The 19,987-nt window shown below is 44.4% G+C and overlaps 1 protein-coding gene across 1 annotated transcript in view; it reads right to left on the bottom strand.

Annotated features, from left to right (window-relative positions):
• Window positions 1–696: 696 nt before the first annotated feature.
• The window catches only part of taok3a (TAO kinase 3a), a 38,656-nt gene continuing 19,365 nt past the window's right edge, over window positions 697–19,987 (bottom strand). The window contains exons 11-20 of the mRNA XM_083904894.1: window positions 18,874–19,041; window positions 17,936–18,133; window positions 11,801–11,938; window positions 7,272–7,508; window positions 6,364–6,492; window positions 5,520–5,723; window positions 4,979–5,218; window positions 4,044–4,256; window positions 3,515–3,697; window positions 697–1,020 (exon numbers count right to left, since the gene is read on the bottom strand). Coding sequence (XP_083761020.1) covers window positions 859–1,020; window positions 3,515–3,697; window positions 4,044–4,256; window positions 4,979–5,218; window positions 5,520–5,723; window positions 6,364–6,492; window positions 7,272–7,508; window positions 11,801–11,938; window positions 17,936–18,133; window positions 18,874–19,041 — 1,872 coding nt within the window. The 3' untranslated portion in view covers window positions 697–858. The remainder of the gene's footprint in view (window positions 1,021–3,514; window positions 3,698–4,043; window positions 4,257–4,978; window positions 5,219–5,519; window positions 5,724–6,363; window positions 6,493–7,271; window positions 7,509–11,800; window positions 11,939–17,935; window positions 18,134–18,873; window positions 19,042–19,987) is intronic.

Raw genomic sequence — 19,987 nt, 5'->3', positions numbered from 1 at the left:
CCTCTCAAGTTGTGTAGCACGCCCCCCAAAAAGCAACAAAAAAGGTTGAAAATCCTGTTGATTGTTGATTGAATCTCAAATATTTGTCTGAGGAGCAGGGAGGACAAAAAAAGCGTCTTTAAAAATGATTTTGTTTGATATGAGTGACGGTAAAATACAATACGAAAATAAGTAAAAGCTCTCCATAAATCCTTCTATACACAAAGTACAAGTCCCCCCCCCACAAACGAAGCCCTTTGTGCTAGTTGGGAGTCACATGTATTATGATTATTATTATTATTATTCATATTCACATTGGCTGCCAGTGCAGAGAAACCATGATTTCACCCTCCCCTCAGTAATCACATGTGTTTAATTCTATACTTATGTCATCTGTGATGTTTGTCTCTCAAAATTATTGTCATAAAAATGTCCTGATGAGCAAAATATCAAAGTGTTGAGAGAAGCAGTGCAGAACAATCTTTTTTGTTGTTGTTATTGCACCGCTCCAGACCAAAAAGACAAATGCATGAGAGAGAAAAACAGCTAAAAGTGGAAGGTCAGTGGAGCGATTTCACTCATCCAACTCTCCTCAATTTCCACCTCTCCCTCAGTCTCTTGTATTTCACAAGAAACATGAAACACTCGGCTATTACGTCGTCGTTATTCGTACAAAAACGTGACAACTACAGGAAGTCATCCAGCATATGTTTTGTCATCTTGACACCAGGACAGTCAGGGTTGAGGTTTGGCTCAGGAAACACACACTAGTGCGGTTTCATCAGAGCTGATATTTTTCTGTGTAAACACCTGAACTGTCAGGTCAGGTCAGCAGAGAGCAGAGGAGAAGGGATGACCAGCAGCAGCAGCAGCAGCTCCTCATCTGTAGTCGTCCTTGGGAAAGTCCAGGATGCCCAGGTTCCCGAAGCCCAGTCGCAGGCTCTCCATGTCGAAGGAATCGATCTCGCGCTCCTGACGCTCCAGCAGGTGTTTGATCCGGTCAGTTCGCTCCTTCTGAAGGGAACACAGCTCTTCTTCAATCTGCACACAAGACAGGAAACACAGGGAATACTCAGGGTTAAGAGACTGGAAGAGAAGCTTGTATTTTTGTTTTCTATGGAAGACCTTAAAGGAAAGTGAAATAAATATAAAAAAGTTCTAAAGTAAAATATGAATTCTCCTCATTAGTTATTTAAAGATAATATAATATAAAATGTCCAAATGCAACAGGACAATGTTCATTTCAAACTTTGTTTCAAAACACACATTTATCAATGAGTCAGTGAGTGTGTTCATATGTCTACAATGACTTGATAGATATATCGGGCTTGATTTAGACTTTATTTATCATTATTTTTCACATTAGGAAAATGTTTCTAAATGAACCATCACACAATCTCTGATCTTCAGGCAGACGTCAGAGAGCGAGCAAATGTATGACATCATCATCTCATACACAACTCAGCACTGTACTGCAGTTTTTGGTCTGTGTTTACTGTGTTTAGCTTTTCTTACTATATCTGGTCTTAACAACATTTTAATATGTGTTTTTAGAGCAGATCTGCTGTTTATATTCATTCTGATGCAGCACTTTTTTGTACAATACAATAATACAATGAATAGTATTTGATTCGATTTGGTTAATAAGAAAAAACAAACATATATGCATTTATCACAGAGCCTGTGAGTTGGTGCAGGGCTCTTCATCGTCTCTTTGTCCATATCATCAATGAATGATGCTGTAAACCTGGAAGCTTAACTCAACTTATTGTTATGTTTTGTGCAGCACAGACACACACACAACACACGCGCACACACACACACAGGTGCAGACAAAGTGCTCTGCGCAGGACACCACTGAGCATGCACAGAAAACTCCAGACTCTGACCAACCATGAACCCTACCGGAGGACAATAGTGCTTCTTAAACCATGACATCATACTGATCCCACAGCACAGACACTAACGCAACCAGGAGATGGCGACAGAGACTACGCTGGCTGAAGCCAGCAGAGCTGAATCGGCGGCGTTTAGAATGACTCTTTGTTGTCGGAGTGTTGTCTACTAGACTGTGGCGATGACGTTGGTCACTTGGGATGGAGGCGTATTTGGCCATTTTAATCTGATCACAAGTCAGTGCCGCAGGTTATGAGAACAGTTACAGGGAAACACATACGTGGTAATATGTGAAAAATATTGTGAAAGTTAGTTGTCACTGCTGATCCTGCTTCATCATTACAGCTACAGATTAAAGCTGATGTGAGATTATAGACAAAAGAAAACCTATTAAGAACAATACATAACTATAATCAGCATGTTATTAAAAAGGAGAGAACACAGTGTGGTAATAATAGAACAATACGCTCGTGTAGAGGTTTCTCCACCATTAGGAAAGTGTGCGTGGGAGAGACATGGTTGCATGCTCCCTGCAGGAAGGCAATGCCACTGTCATCACCACCTGTGGTGAAGGAAATCTGTGTGTGTGTGTGTGTGTGTGTGTGTGTCCTCTCATGCCAGTGTGTGCAGCCTGCTGAGGTGGAAGCAAATCTGCATCCAGACCTGTTCACTGACACATGAAGATGCTGCAGAACTGTTGACCTGTACACTTCACACTGAAAAAGGCTCCATAGATAACCTAAATAAGAATCAACATTAGCTGTAAATAATTCACTATCAGTCAGATAGGGACTTTTGGATTTTGAAGCAGAGACAGGATTTTTGTTCTGGTCTAGCAGGATTAGACTTTTAAGGGATTTATTTTAGGGATTACAGAATTGTATTTTAACTTCATTTACTAGATACAGTGTTGTTTGACATTTGTTGTGTGATATTTCTTGAGAAATAATGCAGCGATCATTATTTGAATATGTATGAACAGGCACAGTTTGGTGAAGATCTCAAAATATTGATTTAAGGGGATTATCTTTATTCAATAATCAGAAATAATTATTACTAAGGGAAAAGGTTGTTGGTTTGTGCTTTCAGAACAGGCTCTAGTTATTTTCTCTTCTGTTCTTAAGCAGAAGACGATCGCTGTGGGCAAATGAATGATAATACATCTCCACTATCCTTTAATGAGTTAAATGCCAAAAAACCTAGTTAGTTAATAAGGTGACGTGACACTCACACACACACTGAGGCTCTGTTCATGTGTGACATGATCACACTGCATAGATCTGAGACTCCTGTGTTTGGAGGTTGTCTGGTTCATATATATGACCACATTCTTTTATTGATTATCATATCTTTAATTTGAATATACTTAGGTATAGTGTACTATACTTATTGGTGAAGATGTATGTTGCATGATGAACATCCCTCACCACTCCCTGCCCTTCCGAGTTCATTGAAAAACTTTGTAGCCTTAGTTAAAAGAAGTTTAGTTTGTTCATTGTGTTTCTGGTATAAAGATAAAGGGCTGACCCTGGGCTAATGGAAACACTTCATACAGTCAGGTGGTTGTACACTTGTGTATTGATCAGTGATGCCTGCAGAAAAAGGACTAAGTGTAGATCTCATGTTTCTTTCATCACACCTTTTGTTCCAGGTGAGCCCGGCGCAGCGACACCTTCTGCTCCAGCTTCTGCTGCTCACGCTCGTGCTGCGCCTCGGTCTGCATCTTGATCTTGCTCTGGTAGGCATTGAGCAGCTCCATCTCCTGCTGCAGCTGCTGCCTCAGGGTCTGGCACTCGGCTTCCTGGGCTTCGTCCAGACGCAGCTGACACAGCCGACCAGAGAGGAGGGGAGGTCGGGTACGGTTAAAGTACACAGAGGGAGAGAAAGATGGAATAGACAGAAATATAGACAGGAAGGAGAGGAAGGGACACAGTGATTAAAGGATGGAGGACAGACAGGACACAGAAAGGAGAGGAGGAGGGAAAGACATGCAAATGAGGGTGAGGAAAAGTTCAAGGAACAAGAGAATGACATTAGACACAGAAAAGACAAATGAGTAGATAGCATAAGTATGATTCATAATATCCTTCTGAGATCTAAAAGAATGTCTTTGTGCTTTTATGAGAACATCTTATCATTGCTGGTGTTGTTAACTTGTCTGGACTCACCGCCTGTGAGGCCATCATCTCATTGATGCTCTGCTCGTACTGCTCAGCCAGGATGGCCAGCTTGCGCGTCTGCTCATCTTTGAGGGCCTTGAGCACCGCCTTGTGCTCGGACTTGGGCGTTATTTCCATCTGGTGGTGGCGCAGGGCTTTGTACTGCTTGGTCTGCACCTTGCATGTGTCCTGGAACTGCTTTTTGATCTGCAGTTCCAAAGCCTGGTAGAGAGAACATAGACAGAGAGGGAGATGCAGTTAGAAAGTCGATTCTACACTTCTTCAAAGACTTTCCTCAAGATTTTCAGACACTGATGTTGGACGGGAAGGCCTGGCTCGCAATCTCTGTTCCAGTCCATCCCAAAGGTGCTGGATGGGGATAAGGTCAGGGATCTTCTTCTGCAACAAACTCCTCTACTAATGTCTTGATAGTCATTGCTTTGTACTGGAGCACAATCATGGTGGAAAAGAAGGGCCTTCCTCAGATTGTTGCCACACAGTTGGAAACATAGCATTGTCCAAAATGTCTTGGTATGCTGATGATTACGATTGTCCTTCATTGGAGGTGAGGTGTGGCCAAATACCTTTGTCCATATAATGATTATCACTCAAAGAGCTACATCTGCTCCCGCTCACATTACTATTTCAATCTGTCAGTATTCGTCATTATTATTATTATTATTACTACATCACTATTTCAATATCTGTGTTTATGTTTGATCTCAAAAACAGGCACATATGCCAGAAATGCCAGAAAATGGCTACTGCACCAGTTCAAATCAAATAAATGTGTTTAAGCATCACTGAATATCTTACATCCAAGTTTCATCATTGCATTACATAAAAAACTATCAAAAGATGTTACTTCTCTTGCACCATCTAAGCTACGTCCTACGTTGCTATGACAATGACCAGCATATGTATAAACTCCAGTGTTGACTCACTTTGAGGTTCTTGGGCTGCTGCCTGAGCTCCAGCACGTGTTTGCGGTGGAGTTCTCGCTCACGTCGGTTGTTGTATTCGATCTGGTTCTCCAGCTCGGTCTGGTGCTGCAGGCGGATCAGGTCCATGCGGAGCTTCTGCAGGGTCTTCAGCTGCCTGTGCTCCAGCTCCTGTGTGGACTCATCATGGCGGATCAGCATGGCGTGCTCCATCTCTTTCTGGGTTTTCTTCCTGTTCAGCTCCTAGAAAAAAGTGGAAGAGTATGAACTTTATTCACATTTGTATTGGTGTTCTGCTTGTGTATTTTCCCACTTTTCACATTTTCAGCTTTTCAGATTATGACATTGCAGCCTTGCATTCCTCTGAAAGAATAATCTGCTTACAGTTAATAGATCGAAGAACAATGGGTGTCGTTATGAAGGACATGCTGTTGTTTCCACTCAAATTGGTTCTGTTCATACCAATAACTTTGATTCAAACTTAATAAACTTGGATATCTATCAACTAAATGAGCAATGAAGAATATATTGATATGATCCACACCTCTCGGATCTGTTCCTGCTCCACGTCGTGCCTCTTAATCATGACTTTGCGCTTGAAAGCACGGCAGTTCCTGTCATAGAAAACCCTCTGCTGGGCCAGGAGGTGAGCTTCCTCCTCTGCCTGGGAATGTTGCATGTTCTCTTTGTGCTTGGACAGACGCTCCTGCTTCTCCTTCTTCGGTGTGCTGTGGTCCTCGTTCATCTCCTGAAAAGAGGGGGTCATTCCAAAAGGAGAAATTATGAATCGTGGGACAACGGGTGGTGAGAATTTTATTAAGGGCATTACTGTGTTTGGTAGATTTATCTGACATTTGTGCTCATGTATATTTACATTTACATTTTAGTATAATATACTATAAATGATGCCAGAAGGTCAGTTGGAGCATAAACATAAACTACAGCTGACATTCAAATATAATAACATCCACATCTATCCCTCTACGGAATAGATTCTCCTTCTCTTTCATGGGCTTTAAGGTCATCTACAACTCTGGCTAATACACTTAACACATGAGCTTTATCCCACGCTCTCTGTGGCATCTAATTCCATTATAGACCTCAATTGGTGAGAAATATCTCTCCCTGCCAGAGACTTTTCTGTCTTTTAACAGTACTGACCTCATTTTGGTCACTTATCTTGTAACTGAAAAAAACTGTGAATCACATTGACTCCATTTTAAGAGCGTAGCTGCACATACAGTAACTGCGTTTCCTTGTGTGTGTAGGTACATAGTGAGTAGGCCGGGTGACTCAACACAACTTCCAAAAGCATGTTTGTGAGGAGGAGGGCTGATTGAACAGTCAACAGCACACAGGACCATGAGAAAAGAATCAACACAGCACACCTCCTTGATCTTCTCCTTGCAGAGTTTGTACTGTTTCTTTTGATTATCGAGAAATGTGGTCAGCTCCTTCTTCTGCTGCACCACGATCTGCTGCTGGAACTTCTTCTCATCCGCCAACGTCGTCTTCATCTGAGGACACAGGAATGAGCCGCTGTTATCTGTAAATGGGCTACAGTCGTCATATGCTGTATGACTGTGATCCCAGCTTTTCCAATGAGATTATTTAACATGTGGTATCATTGTAAATGGAATATCTTTGGGTTTTGGACAAAAAGATGTGAAAACTATTCCTTGTTCTCACGATTAAAAAAACAAAAAAAACAAAAAAAACATGGATCTTTAAAAGAATGAGTAAATTAATCATCTGTGGTTAATAACCTTTTCATGTTTACCCTATTTAAATATAATATGACCATTTTAAGGTGTTGTAGGCTGGTTTGGATTATTATTGCTCTCTTTTCCTGGTTAAACCATAGACATTTATTTAAAAGTGGTTTGGATTAATACATTAAAACTTGCTCAAATGTATCACTCATGTAAACCAACAGTTGGTTTAACAGTGACGGCTACATAGAGTATGAAATGTGACTTTTCTACATGAGTCGATAGACTCATATCTCCATTGCTGGTGCTAATCACACGCAGCTTGTTTTTTCAGACTGCTTTCTGCCTTTGGGTTTCATCTCATATGTCGTTGGGTGGCAACACTGCAGCAGTGTATGTCGTCGTAACCAACCAACTTCCCTCAACTTTTGAAACAAACATTCCTGCAGCTACAGAATTGTAATCATTTAAACATGATTGAATCTCTTGCTTTTCATGAGAAAACCTTATCCCAACTGTTGTCTGCTGTGATCATCTGTGAAATCACTTATACAACCTCTTGCTAACTCCAACAAAAATCCCACCTCCTTGTCAGTTTGCCCAGCGTGGCGTTTTGCTAGCTTCTCCAGCTCGATGTAGGCATTGTTGGCCTGCGTCTCCACCTCTTTCTGCAGCTTGAGCCGGTGCTCGTCCATCTCGGCCTTCAGTTTGTTCTCCAGGGCGATCAGCTGCTTTTGGTGCTGCCGTCGCATGCGTTTATAGCCCGACATCTGCTCCCGCAGCTCACTCTCCTGCTCATGCTCGTGGATCTGCTTTGTCACCTGTGGATCAATGAAACCAGGAAAAAACACGTTATTTAACACACATACACACACACACGAGTGATTAAAGAGTTTTAAAATACAAAATGGATCCAAACACAGACACTTCTTTCACTCTTCCTTTGTGTATCTGCAGTTACAATGTCTTCATTCTATCCTTTCAAAGAAGAGCTGAAAACGCAATTCATTCAGGTCAACGGCTGCAATCACTCAACAACGTATCATTAACGTTATACATACATCAGAGATCAAGATTTTATCCTTCATTCTACATTTACAATGACAAAACTATCTTAAAAGCCGACCTTACTTGAAAAGCTAGTGTGTGTATATATCTTTATACACACACTATATATAAATAAATGATATTAGGTCCCTTCTGGTGAACAAAAGCTCTTTGATTTGACCATCACACACACACATAGTCATCAAAGAGAGAGATCCAGACAAGGATCAGCACTGATATCCGTTATATATATATTATCCCATAGATAGATTTATTATACCATTGGATACAATTTAATTTAAGGCAATGATCAGAATAAGACCAGAGTAATCTAGAAAAGCATTCAGAGAGTGCAGACCTCCATGCCTACAAAATACAGCCTGCCCTGCGTACGGACCATAATGCAATCACTTGTTCCTGGTCCCATTGCGGACATTTCCTGAAAATTTCATCCAAATCCGTCCGTGACCTTTCAAGTTATGTTGGTCACTAACAGACAGACAGACAAACAAACTGCGGCGAAAACATATACCTCCTTGGAGGAGGTCAATAAAACAGAAACATCTTTTTTTTACAGAAACCTATATCGAAGACCAACCTGAGCACAGAAAGGGTTTCCCACATCTAGGTAGTACTCGCTCCGCATCTTCTCATAACTTCCCCCTGAGCTCCTCAGGCCAAACATGATGGCGACTTTAGCCAAGAGCACCAGCATCCAGGAACCTTGTGCAGCATCCTATGCCTGACAGAACCCTGTCTGAGCTCCGATTGCCACTCTGAGCCACCCCCCCCCCCCATCACTGGACCAGGAGGACCCCCCCCCACACACACACACACATACTAACTATGTGAACTATGAATGAGACAGGCCAACTCTGCAGGCCAAAAAGAGCACAGAGCGGCCCTTCAGTCAGGCTAACGCTAAGCTGCGTACAGCAGGTGGGTCACATGAATACCTCATTGACAAAGAGTGAGAGAAGTTGAAGAGAAGGGGGTTAGAGAGAAGAAGCCAGAGAGATGAGGGGAGGAGGGGGCCATCGCAGAGGAGAAACAGCAGATTGAGAGTGAATGGGAGAGAGTTAGACAGCAAAAGAATTTAAATAATGAGGTTAAGTAACAACACAGAGAGGGAAAATGTCACGTTGTCTTAGAAATAGATATAGTTTGAGCTCCACTCCTTCATAATCTGCAGCGAATCAATACCCCGACTGTAACAGAAAGCTCCCAATCCTTCCGTCAGTTGCTTTGCTACCTCGCTGAACGCTGCCACCACAAAGGGCCAAGTCACGTCATGTGATGGCCTCTTTCACACAAGGCTCAGCCACTGGAAAGGAGATCATATTCAGGGACTGGAGGGCGGCATGCAGGCAAAAGGTGAATGTTCAGATCAGTGGGAATTAAACAGCTGGTTACTTGCTTATTTTGTCTGATTTGAATGATCTTAGTGTTGAATTGAAAGCAATTCAAAGAAACAATCTGTGAGTTAATTAATTAAAGGTTATTTATGCTTCTGGCTGGTAACACCATAAGGGCCTTTTTAAAGAAAATTCTACATGAATTGATACAGAAGTTGTTTTTTTTAAATTTCATCTTATGATTTGAGTGAACATATTTAAGAGAACAGGCCAAGGTCACCACCCAGACAGAATGAAGACAGAAGAGGCTTACACAGAGGACTACACTCATTACAGTGAGAAAAGCCTTGACATGCTTTTTGGCATAAATGCTGCTGCAGATGTATAGGAACATACGGGGAAGTCATCTGTCTAAAGAGAGGAAGCTGAACGCCTCTGCAGAACCTGATTTCCTGTAGATCAACATCATGTCGAGGGCTCAATGTTCTCGTACATCAAAAGGGGTGGAAATGTAAAAAGAGGCGTGTCTGGCTTAACCATAGTGTTTGAGCAATGTACCGACACAGTCTTTTAAATCATTTTTTCTCCTGTATTATTATGTAGCATAAATATATGACTATGAGTTCTAAGTTTTGATGTTTTAATATGAGTGAAGTGGCAGATGAGGGGAAATAGTCTCTCATGGTGCCTTAAGCTTCATCTGACCTATAATAACCCTGCCCTCCCTCTCAACTCACTCTTTCTCCCACTTCTTTTCGCTGCGTCCCTCCTCATCCTTCACTTATATCTGCCTTGATCAATTCTCACCTTGCTTTTTTTTTGCCCTATCCACATAATCTTTTATTCAACCTTCTTTTCACTTTTCTATTCTCCTCTTTTTTCTCTCCCATGCTTTACAACTTTGCTTCATGTCACCTCGAGGTGACAAATCCAATTCACCCATTTTTGCTTCACCAAACTAACGTCTTTGTTGTCAGTGAGGATTCTGCACTGCTCTTTGTTTTTCTCTATCTGGATATATGCTGCCTGTGTCCCCCACCATGTCTTTACCTGTTCCCGCTTATACACTCTTTAATTCCATCACACCTCGTTTCTTGCATCTGTGTTTTCCTTTTTTAATATGTCCTTCTTGTTTATGACATTTTCTCTCCTTCTCTCTCCCTTCTCTTGCGACCTGTCACCATCTGAATCCCTTATCCTTCTCTTTCTCTCCCTCTCTCTTTGTCTACCTGCTGATTCCAGTCTCAGCGAGTCGAGGCCAATCTGAGGACATCTGCGCTCGGCAGAAAAAGATGATGTCATCTCTCTGGCAGCGAAGACCAGCATTATCACACCATTGAGATGCTTTGGTTTACATGATGCCACAACAGTCCAAGACAGATTTGAAAAATCACTATCTCATTATTTACATTAAAATAAAGTTTTCGCCCCCATAATCATGATTCTTCATTCTTTCTATTAGTTAGATGGACAGAAATAGCATAAAATAGCACTTGCCAATTCACCTTAAAAAAGTACCAGAAGATCTTTTTATCAGAGAGTTTTATATTCCCTTTGCCAATACAGTAACCTTAATATGCTATGACTTAACTATAAATTCATTCATTATTCATTCATAATAATAAGGAATAAAAGGTGACAAAATAGATTGAAATAAAAAGTCAGCTATGAAAAATCCAAACCTTTAAAATCATTATTTTTGGTTAAATCTAGTAAACATAGATTCAGTCACCTGGGCTCACAAGGTGCTTCTTTTCAAATTGTGTCAAGGCTTTGTGTGAAGGTTTCTGAGGAGAAATACTGACATACTGTTTCCCTCGATAGGGCAATAATAAGAAAGAGAGAAGGATATACAAATTTTCAGATATGATGAATGTCTGTATGAGCTCATTTTATTAGGCTATGACTGTTTATGATTAACTCAAACTAAGAATTCTCCAAGATTATTTCAGCAGAATAATATACACACAGCCCTAGACTGTCAGTGGTGAAAGGCACTGGTCAAGGACACACACACACACACACACACACACACACACACACACACACACACGCGCGCACACACGCGCACACACGCGCACACACACACACTGTCTGATGTCTGGTTTAAGACTTGACAGCACACAGGACTCACAATTATAACCAGTGTTATGGATGGCTAAACACACACGCGCTAACACACACACGCTTACACACACACGCTTACTCACAACACTACTTACTAGTTACTAGAGCTGGTTTCCTTGACAACAGACATGGAGGGAGGGAGAGAGAGAGAGAGAGAGAGAGAAAGGGAGCCATATAAAAGAAAAAGAGAGAAAATCCCACTCCCCTCAACAAGAATATTAAGTTAGATCTGAGAATGCTGTATAATCAAAAGTAAGAATGAGAGAAATAGAAAAGAATTGGTCGTGGTGCAAAGCGTACTGGCGAGTGAAAGACATGAGAGTGGAGAAATGGAGAAGCATGGAAGAGAAAACTGAAGAGCTGAAACAAAGAGACAAGCAGAGGTAGAAAAAACACGATCACACAGATGGAGAAAGGAAGGAAGCAAGAAAAGAAACAAACAAAACAAAACAGTAACTGAAGCCACTTCCCTTTCTTTGCATACAGTGTAAAAGCTCAGTAAATGCTGCGATCACAGGAGAAGTGAACGTGAATGACCCTAAACCATTATGCCACATTAAAAACATGATAAACAGAGGACTCACCAGAGAGGCTGACTTGATGGTGGCAAAGCGGCCCTGGCTCCTGTAGTTGTGGGCCTGACTGCTCTTGTCAGAGGAAGCCGGTCTCAGCTCTGGTCTGTGGTCTCTGTGGATCCCATCATCCCAGTTGAACTGATGGTCCTATATGAAACACAACATACTGCTCTTATGGTGCTGAAGTGAACATGGCGAGACAATGAAGGTGGATTTTAACTCACACAACATGGTTGCAGTAGTGCAACTTAAAACAACAAAATGTCCATTAATGTTAATCTAAATATAAAAAATAAGCTTCAGCATGTGTAAAAACTGGGCCAAACGAAAAGATGAAATGCCAACGCTTGAATTCCCACACATCAGAATTTGAAAATCAATCGTTTTCAGGAAAGCTGGCGATGAAATATTGGAATCTCTTGAGGAGAAATCTTCATCAGAAATGAAAGCGACAAAGTGTGTCACTTTCATTTGTTCTCCGCTCAGACCTTGAACTTTCAAACAACACAGCAACTGTCTGTTCATCAAGAGAACTGTCAGGAAACAAAGAGACTGGCAGAGCAGTAACAGCCCTCTCTGCACACATCTCCATCATATGCAATATTCAGTGACAATGTTAGTGGCATTGTGTTGACCTGTGTGTGATTCTATTTATGTGCATGTGTGTGTGTAAAGCTTTGTTGACATGTGTACATAGCCTTTGTTCTTGGAGTGGGAACAGTGTCTGCCATGAACTTGAAGGAATCTGCCAAACAGTGAGTGAGTGGATGGTTTCCATGGTTTCAGGGTGGAAGGGATTACACTGACTCTTGAAAACACGAGAGAAACCCAGCAAATGTTTTCAACAGAGCATCTCGAGTGTGTGCAGTCATTACTGCAAAGTGTTCATGAATCAAGGTATACGGCATTTTGGAAAGAAGAGTTCATGATTACTTTATCTTTTCAGATGAGAGAAAATAAGAGACATTTCTGGTAAAGAAAAAAGTAATAATCACATTAATGGTGTCTATGTTAGAAGATATTCCCAAAAAGCTGAATGAAATCACTGAGCCAATCAGCATTTACATTTCATGAGTACACTTGTCAACTAATATCAGATGTGGTAGCATGATTAAAACATTCCTTTTTTACTGTTTCTAATCACGTATTGTCTTTCTGTTTGACTGACATGAAGGTGTGAGGGTGGCCCACACTGGGACACTGTGTGTATGTGAGACTGTGGGAACCTGTGGGAGCCTGTAGGAGAAGGTGGGAGACTGTAGGAGACTGTGGGAGAAGGTGGGAGCCTGTAGGAGAAGGTGGGAGACTGTAGAAGAAGGTGGGAAACTGTAGGAGACTGTAGGAGAAGGTGGGATACTGTAGGAGACTGTGGGAGAAGTTGGGAGACTGTAGGAGAAGATGGGAGACTGTAGGAGACTGTGGGAGAAGGTGGGAGGCTGTAAGAGACTGTAGGAAAAGGTGGGATACTGTAGGAGACTGTGGGAGAAGTTGGGAGACTGTAGGAGAAGATGGGAGACTGTAGGAGACTGTGGGAGAAGGTGGGAGACTGTAGGAGAAGATGGGAGACTGTAGGAGACTGTGGGAGAAGGTGGGAGACTGTAGGAGAAGATGGGAGACTGTAGGAGACTGTAGGAGAAGTTGGGAGACTGTAGGAGAAGATGGGAGACTGTAGGAGACTGTGGGAGACTGTAGGAGACTGTGGGAGAAGGTGGGAGAAGGTGGGAGACTGTAGGAGAAGATGGGAGACTGTAGGAGAAGGTGGGAGACTGTAGGAGACTGTGGGAGAAGGTGGGAGCCTGTAGGAGAAGGTGGGAGACTGTAGAAGAAGGTGGGAAACTGTAGGAGACTGTAGGAGAAGGTGGGATACTGTAGGAGACTGTGGGAGAAGTTGGGAGACTGTAGGAGAAGATGGGAGACTGTAGGAGACTGTGGGAGAAGGTGGGAGGCTGTAAGAGACTGTAGGAAAAGGTGGGATACTGTAGGAGACTGTGGGAGAAGTTGGGAGACTGTAGGAGAAGATGGGAGACTGTAGGAGACTGTGGGAGAAGGTGGGAGACTGTAGGAGAAGATGGGAGACTGTAGGAGACTGTGGGAGAAGGTGGGAGACTGTAGGAGAAGATGGGAGACTGTAGGAGACTGTAGGAGAAGTTGGGAGACTGTAGGAGAAGATGGGAGACTGTAGGAGACTGTGGGAGACTGTAGGAGACTGTGGGAGAAGGTGGGAGAAGGTGGGAGACTGTAGGAGAAGATGGGAAACTGTAGGAGAAGGTGGGAGACTGTAGGAGACTGTGGGAGAAGGTGGGAGCCTGTAGGAGAAGGTGGGAGACTGTAGGAGACTGTGGGAGAAGTTGGGAGACTGTAGGAGAAGATGGGAGACTGTAGGAGAAGATGGGAGACTGTAGGAGACTGTGGGAGACTGTAGGAGACTGTGGGATAAGGTGGGAGAAGGTGGGAGACTGTAGGAGAAGATGGGAGACTGTAGGAGAAGGTGGGAGACTGTAGGAGACTGTGGGAGAAGGTGGGAGCCTGTAGGAGAAGGTGGGAGCCTGTAGGAGAAGGTGGGAGACTGTAGGAGACTGTAGGAGAAGGTGGGAGACTGTAGGAGAAGGTGGGAGACTATGGGAAAAGGTGGGAGAAGGTGGGAGACTGTAGGAGAAGATGGGAGACTGTAGGAGACTGTGGGAGACTGTAGGAGACTGTGGGAGAAGGTGGGAGAAGGTGGGAGACTGTAGGAGAAGATGGGAGACTGTAGGAGAAGGTGGGAGACTGTAGGAGACTGTGGGAGAAGGTGGGAGCCTGTAGGAGAAGGTGGGAGACTGTAGGAGACTGTGGGAGAAGTTGGGAGACTGTAGGAGAAGATGGGAGACTGTAGGAGAAGATGGGAGACTGTAGGAGACTGTGGGAGACTGTAGGAGACTGTGGGATAAGGTGGGAGAAGGTGGGAGACTGTAGGAGAAGATGGGAGACTGTAGGAGAAGGTGGGAGACTGTAGGAGACTGTGGGAGAAGGTGGGAGCCTGTAGGAGAAGGTGGGAGCCTGTAGGAGAAGGTGGGAGACTGTAGGAGACTGTAGGAGAAGGTGGGAGACTGTAGGAGAAGGTGGGAGACTATGGGAAAAGGTGGGAGAAGGTGGGAGACTGTAGGAGAAGGTGGGAGACTATGGGAAAAGGTGGGAGACTGTAGGAGAAGGTGGGAGCCTGTAGGAGAAGGTGGGAGACTGTAGGAGACTGTAGGAGAAGGTGGGAGCCTGTATGAGAAGGTGGGAGAAGGTGGGGGACTGTAGGAGACTGTGGGAGAAGGTGGGAGACTGTAGGAGAAGGTGGGAGACTGTGGGAGAAGGTGGGAGCCTGTAGGAGAAGGTGGGAGCCTGTAGGAGAAGGTGGGAGACTGTAGGAGACTGTGGGAGAAGGTGGGAGCCTGTAGGAGACGGTGGGAGCCTGTAGGAGAAGGTGGGAGACTGTAGGAGACTGTGGGAGAAGGTGGGAGCCTGTAGGAGACGGTGGGAGACTGTAAGAGACTGTAGGAGAAGGTGGGAGACTGTAGGCGACTGTAGGAGACTGTGGGAGAAGTTGGGAGACTGTAGGAGACTGTAGGAGAAGTTGGGAGACTGTAGGAGAAGGTGGGAGACTGTAGAAGAAGGTGGGAAACTGTAGGAGACTGTAGGAGAAGGTGGGATACTGTAGGAGACTGTGGGAGAAGTTGGGAGACTGTAGGAGAAGATGGGAGACTGTAGGAGACTGTGGGAGAAGGTGGGAGGCTGTAAGAGACTGTAGGAAAAGGTGGGATACTGTAGGAGACTGTGGGAGAAGTTGGGAGACTGTAGGAGAAGATGGGAGACTGTAGGAGACTGTGGGAGAAGGTGGGAGACTGTAGGAGAAGATGGGAGACTGTAGGAGACTGTGGGAGAAGGTGGGAGACTGTAGGAGAAGATGGGAGACTGTAGGAGACTGTAGGAGAAGTTGGGAGACTGTAGGAGAAGATGGGAGACTGTAGGAGACTGTGGGAGACTGTAGGAGACTGTGGGAGAAGGTGGGAGAAGGTGGGAGACTGTAGGAGAAGATGGGAGACTGTAGGAGAAGGTGGGAGACTGTGGGAGAAGGTGGGAGCCTGTAGGAGAAGGTGGGAGCCTGTAGGAGAAGGTGGGAGACTGTAGGAGACTGTGGGAGAAGTTGGGAGACTGTAGGAGAAGATGGGAGACTGTAGGAGACTGTGGGAGAAGGTGGGAGACTGTAGGAGAAGATGGGAGACTGTAGGAGACTGTGGGAGAAGGTGGGAGACTGTAGGAGAAGATGGGAGACTGTAGGAGACTGTAGGAGAAGTTGGGAGACTGTAGGAGAAGATGGGAGACTGTAGGAGACTGTGGGAGACTGTAGGAGACTGTGGGAGAAGGTGGGAGAAGGTGGGAGACTGTAGGAGAAGATGGGAGACTGTAGGAGAAGGTGGGAGACTGTAGGAGACTGTGGGAGAAGGTGGGAGCCTGTAGGAGAAGGTGGGAGCCTGTAGGAGAAGGTGGGAGACTGTAGGAGACTGTGGGAGAAGTTGGGAGACTGTAGGAGAAGATGGGAGACTGTAGGAGAAGATGGGAGACTGTAGGAGACTGTGGGAGACTGTAGGAGACTGTGGGATAAGGTGGGAGAAGGTGGGAGACTGTAGGAGAAGATGGGAGACTGTAGGAGAAGGTGGGAGACTGTAGGAGACTGTGGGAGAAGGTGGGAGCCTGTAGGAGAAGGTGGGAGCCTGTAGGAGAAGGTGGGAGACTGTAGGAGACTGTAGGAGAAGGTGGGAGACTGTAGGAGAAGGTGGGAGACTATGGGAAAAGGTGGGAGAAGGTGGGAGACTGTAGGAGAAGGTGGGAGCCTGTAGGAGAAGGTGGGAGACTGTAGGAGACTGTAGGAGAAGGTGGGAGAAGGTGGGAGCCTGTAGGAGAAGGTGGGAGAAGGTGGGGGACTGTAGGAGACTGTGGGAGAAGGTGGGAGACTGCAGGAGAAGGTGGGAGACTGTGGGAGAAGGTGGGAGACTGTGGGAGAAGGTGGGAGCCTGTAGGAGAAGGTGGGAGACTGTAGGAGACTGTGGGAGAAGGTGGGAGCCTGTAGGAGACGGTGGGAGCCTGTAGGAGAAGGTGGGAGACTGTAGGAGACTGTGGGAGAAGGTGGGAGCCTGTAGGAGACGGTGGGAGACTGTAAGAGACTGTAGGAGAAGGTGGGAGACTGTAGGCGACTGTAGGAGACTGTGGGAGAAGTTGGGAGACTGTAGGAGACTGTAGGAGAAGTTGGGAGACTGTAGGAGAAGATGGGAGACTGTAGGAGACTGTGGGAGACTGTGGGAGAAGGTGGGAGAAGATGGGAGACTGTGGGAGACTGTAGAAGACTGTGGGAGAAGGTGGGAGAAGGTGGAAGACTGTAGGAGACTGTGGGAGAAGGTGGGAGAAGGTGGGAGAAGGTGGGAGACTGTAGGAGCCTGTGAAAGACTGTGGGAGACTGTGGGACACCCTGGGAGAATTGGGGGACACCGTGGGACACTGTGGGAGAAGGTGGGAGCCTGTGGGAGACTGTGGGAGACTGTGGGAGACTGTGGGAGACTGTAGGAGACTGGGGGGGGTGGAAGAAGGTGGGAGACTGTGGGAGAAGGTGGGAGAAGGTGGAAGAAGGTGGGAGAAGGTGGAATAAGGTGGGAGACTGTGGGAGAAGGTGAGAGACTGTGGGAAAAGGTGGGAGACTGTGGGAGACTGTGGGAGACTGTGGGAGACTGTGGGAGACTGTAGGAGACTGTGGGAGACTGTGGGAGACTGTGGGAGACTGTGGGAGAAGGTGGGAGAAGGTGGGAGACTGTAGGAGCCTCTGGGAGACTGAAGGAGCCTATGAAAGACTGTAGGAGACTGAGCGAGCCTGTGGAACACCCTGGGAGAATTGGGGGACACCGTGGGATATTGGGGGACACTAGGGGACACTGTGGGAGAAGGTGGGAGACTGTGGGAGACTGTGGGAGACTGTGGGAGCCTGTGGGAGACTGGGGGACACTGGGGGAGCCTGTGGTTAGCATCGAGCAACTGAGAAATTGTCCCACTAGTTTTTAAGTCTTACTATTATTCTGGGATAGCTACAGATGGTTATTTTTGTCATTCAGTCCTTCCACCCCTGACCTGTACCTTCTTGGTCTGCGGAGAGGAGTCCAGAGTGCTGCCATAGTCCTGAGGGTGCATCATGGTCATGTCGGAGCAGCTGTCGTCCAGCACCTCCTGCATGCTGTTGACGCTGCTGCTCTGGCTGCCTGTGCTGACTGATGTGCTGGGGATGGAGTGGTTGCTGCCCAGGCTGTTCATCTTAGAACTGGCTGCCTCACTGTCCTGCAAGTGGACATCCACATGTGCAGAGAGTCAAGTGAGTCACAACAGAGAGTTATGTGCAGATGAGAATAAGAAAACATACTTCAGACTTCTAATGGCTACTCATGGCCGATAGATTACAAGTCTTTCTAAAGTGCCCATTAACCTCTAATTGTTCAATTGTTGATGTTTGTATCATTCACCTGTGTCAGTGCTGATACTGATATCAGACTGACTGATATGTCTGCTTGAGTGTGTTTATAAAGTACAGAGTTTAGTCTAACGCAACACGCAGACACTAGAATCATCTTCCCCTGAAAGCAGAACGCTTTGGAACTTTTGGGACAGTCTTTGTCAGTGAAGCCTTCAGTGGTGTCTCGTTGCTGTGAGCTTGTGGTGGCTTCTCTGAACCACATCACATGGTGTAGGATGACACTGCTGTCCATGACTTTTCACACTGCCTCAGTCCAGGTCATCTTAGTGTCAGGCTTCAGCAGGTAAAACAACGATGACACCTGTCCTCTCTTTTTATACACAGAGATAATACTGTGGCGTTCACAAAAAACTAAATATAATAAAACATGTGATTAATAACTGATTAATATCTAATTACTAGATAATAAAAAATATCAACTGTTACATCTACTGTTACCGTATGTGTTGTTTGTAATGGACTGAAACTCGTTTCATGTTTTTAACCCTTCATTCTCAACAACGCCATACAATTATTTCATTCTTATCCCTACATTACTTTCTCCCACCTCCTCCTCCTCCTGACTCTCTCCCATCAGTCCGTTGTGTTTCTCCTGGTAGAGGATCTTCTTCATCTTGCGGTACTGCAGATTGTCCAGCTCACGCACCGCGTCCTTGGTCCTCTGGATAAGGTCGATGAGAATGCGCGGCGACCGCTCCCGACGCACAAAATCATGCTGGACAGAGAAAGAAGTAGAAAGTGAGTTAATTGGGTCATAAATGATGAAAAAAGATGTTTAAAATTACACTTTCGTACAGTGTAATCGGATTTATTAATTCAGTTTTTTAACTCATTTCAATTTCCAACATCCAACACATGCTAATGGCTGTTTAACTTTCCATTACTGTTATTATTATTAGCTGTATAGCAATATGTAAATGTGTTTCTGTTCTGATTCAACTGTATTAGTTGTAAGTAATAATTAGAACTGCTATAGAAAGTCATAATTTAAAGCCTGAAAGCAAAAAATAAATGGGAAAAGAGCAGTGTTTACTGTCGCTGAAGATGTGGAAAAAGTGAATGATTGAATAATTAGTTAATTTAAAAGTGTGATTTAAGAAAACTACAGGTGATTTAAACGAAATCTAAAATGACACTGCCATTAACTTCTCTCATATTTAAATAGGTATCAAAAATGCAACCATCACTAGAGGGCGCCTCTACGTTGTTCAGCTGGACCTGGGACTACAGCAACTTCATGGGATCTGTACTTAGTCTAGAAAACTTACATTTTCACAGATAATTTCAATCCTTTTTTTCCACTAACTAATATCTTAATTGTACCAAATTAATGACATGTTTAATTACATTACAACTGATAATTATGCTGGATTTTGTTTTTATTTTGCGTTCCAAGACCTACAAAGTTCAAAAGTATTCAGTAACTATTACATTTGTTATTTAGTAATGCTACAATTCAAATGCATCATTCAAACACCAAACCCGGGACCAGAACATGATAATATACACTTTCTGACACAGTTTTACACTAAACTGACTTACTTTCTAATGGAAGGAATCAATCTATGGCTTGATGAAGGTATAATTTGTGTCATTAGTATTTAGAGACACACACGCACAGACACAGACAGACAGACAGACAGACAGACAGACAGACAGAC

This window comes from Microchirus variegatus (assembly GCF_963457635.1).
Source record: "Microchirus variegatus genome assembly, chromosome: 18".
NCBI lineage: Eukaryota > Metazoa > Chordata > Actinopteri > Pleuronectiformes > Soleidae > Microchirus > Microchirus variegatus.
Note: the sequence above shows the minus strand (reverse complement) of the source record. Positions and strands in the feature narration are given on the sequence as shown.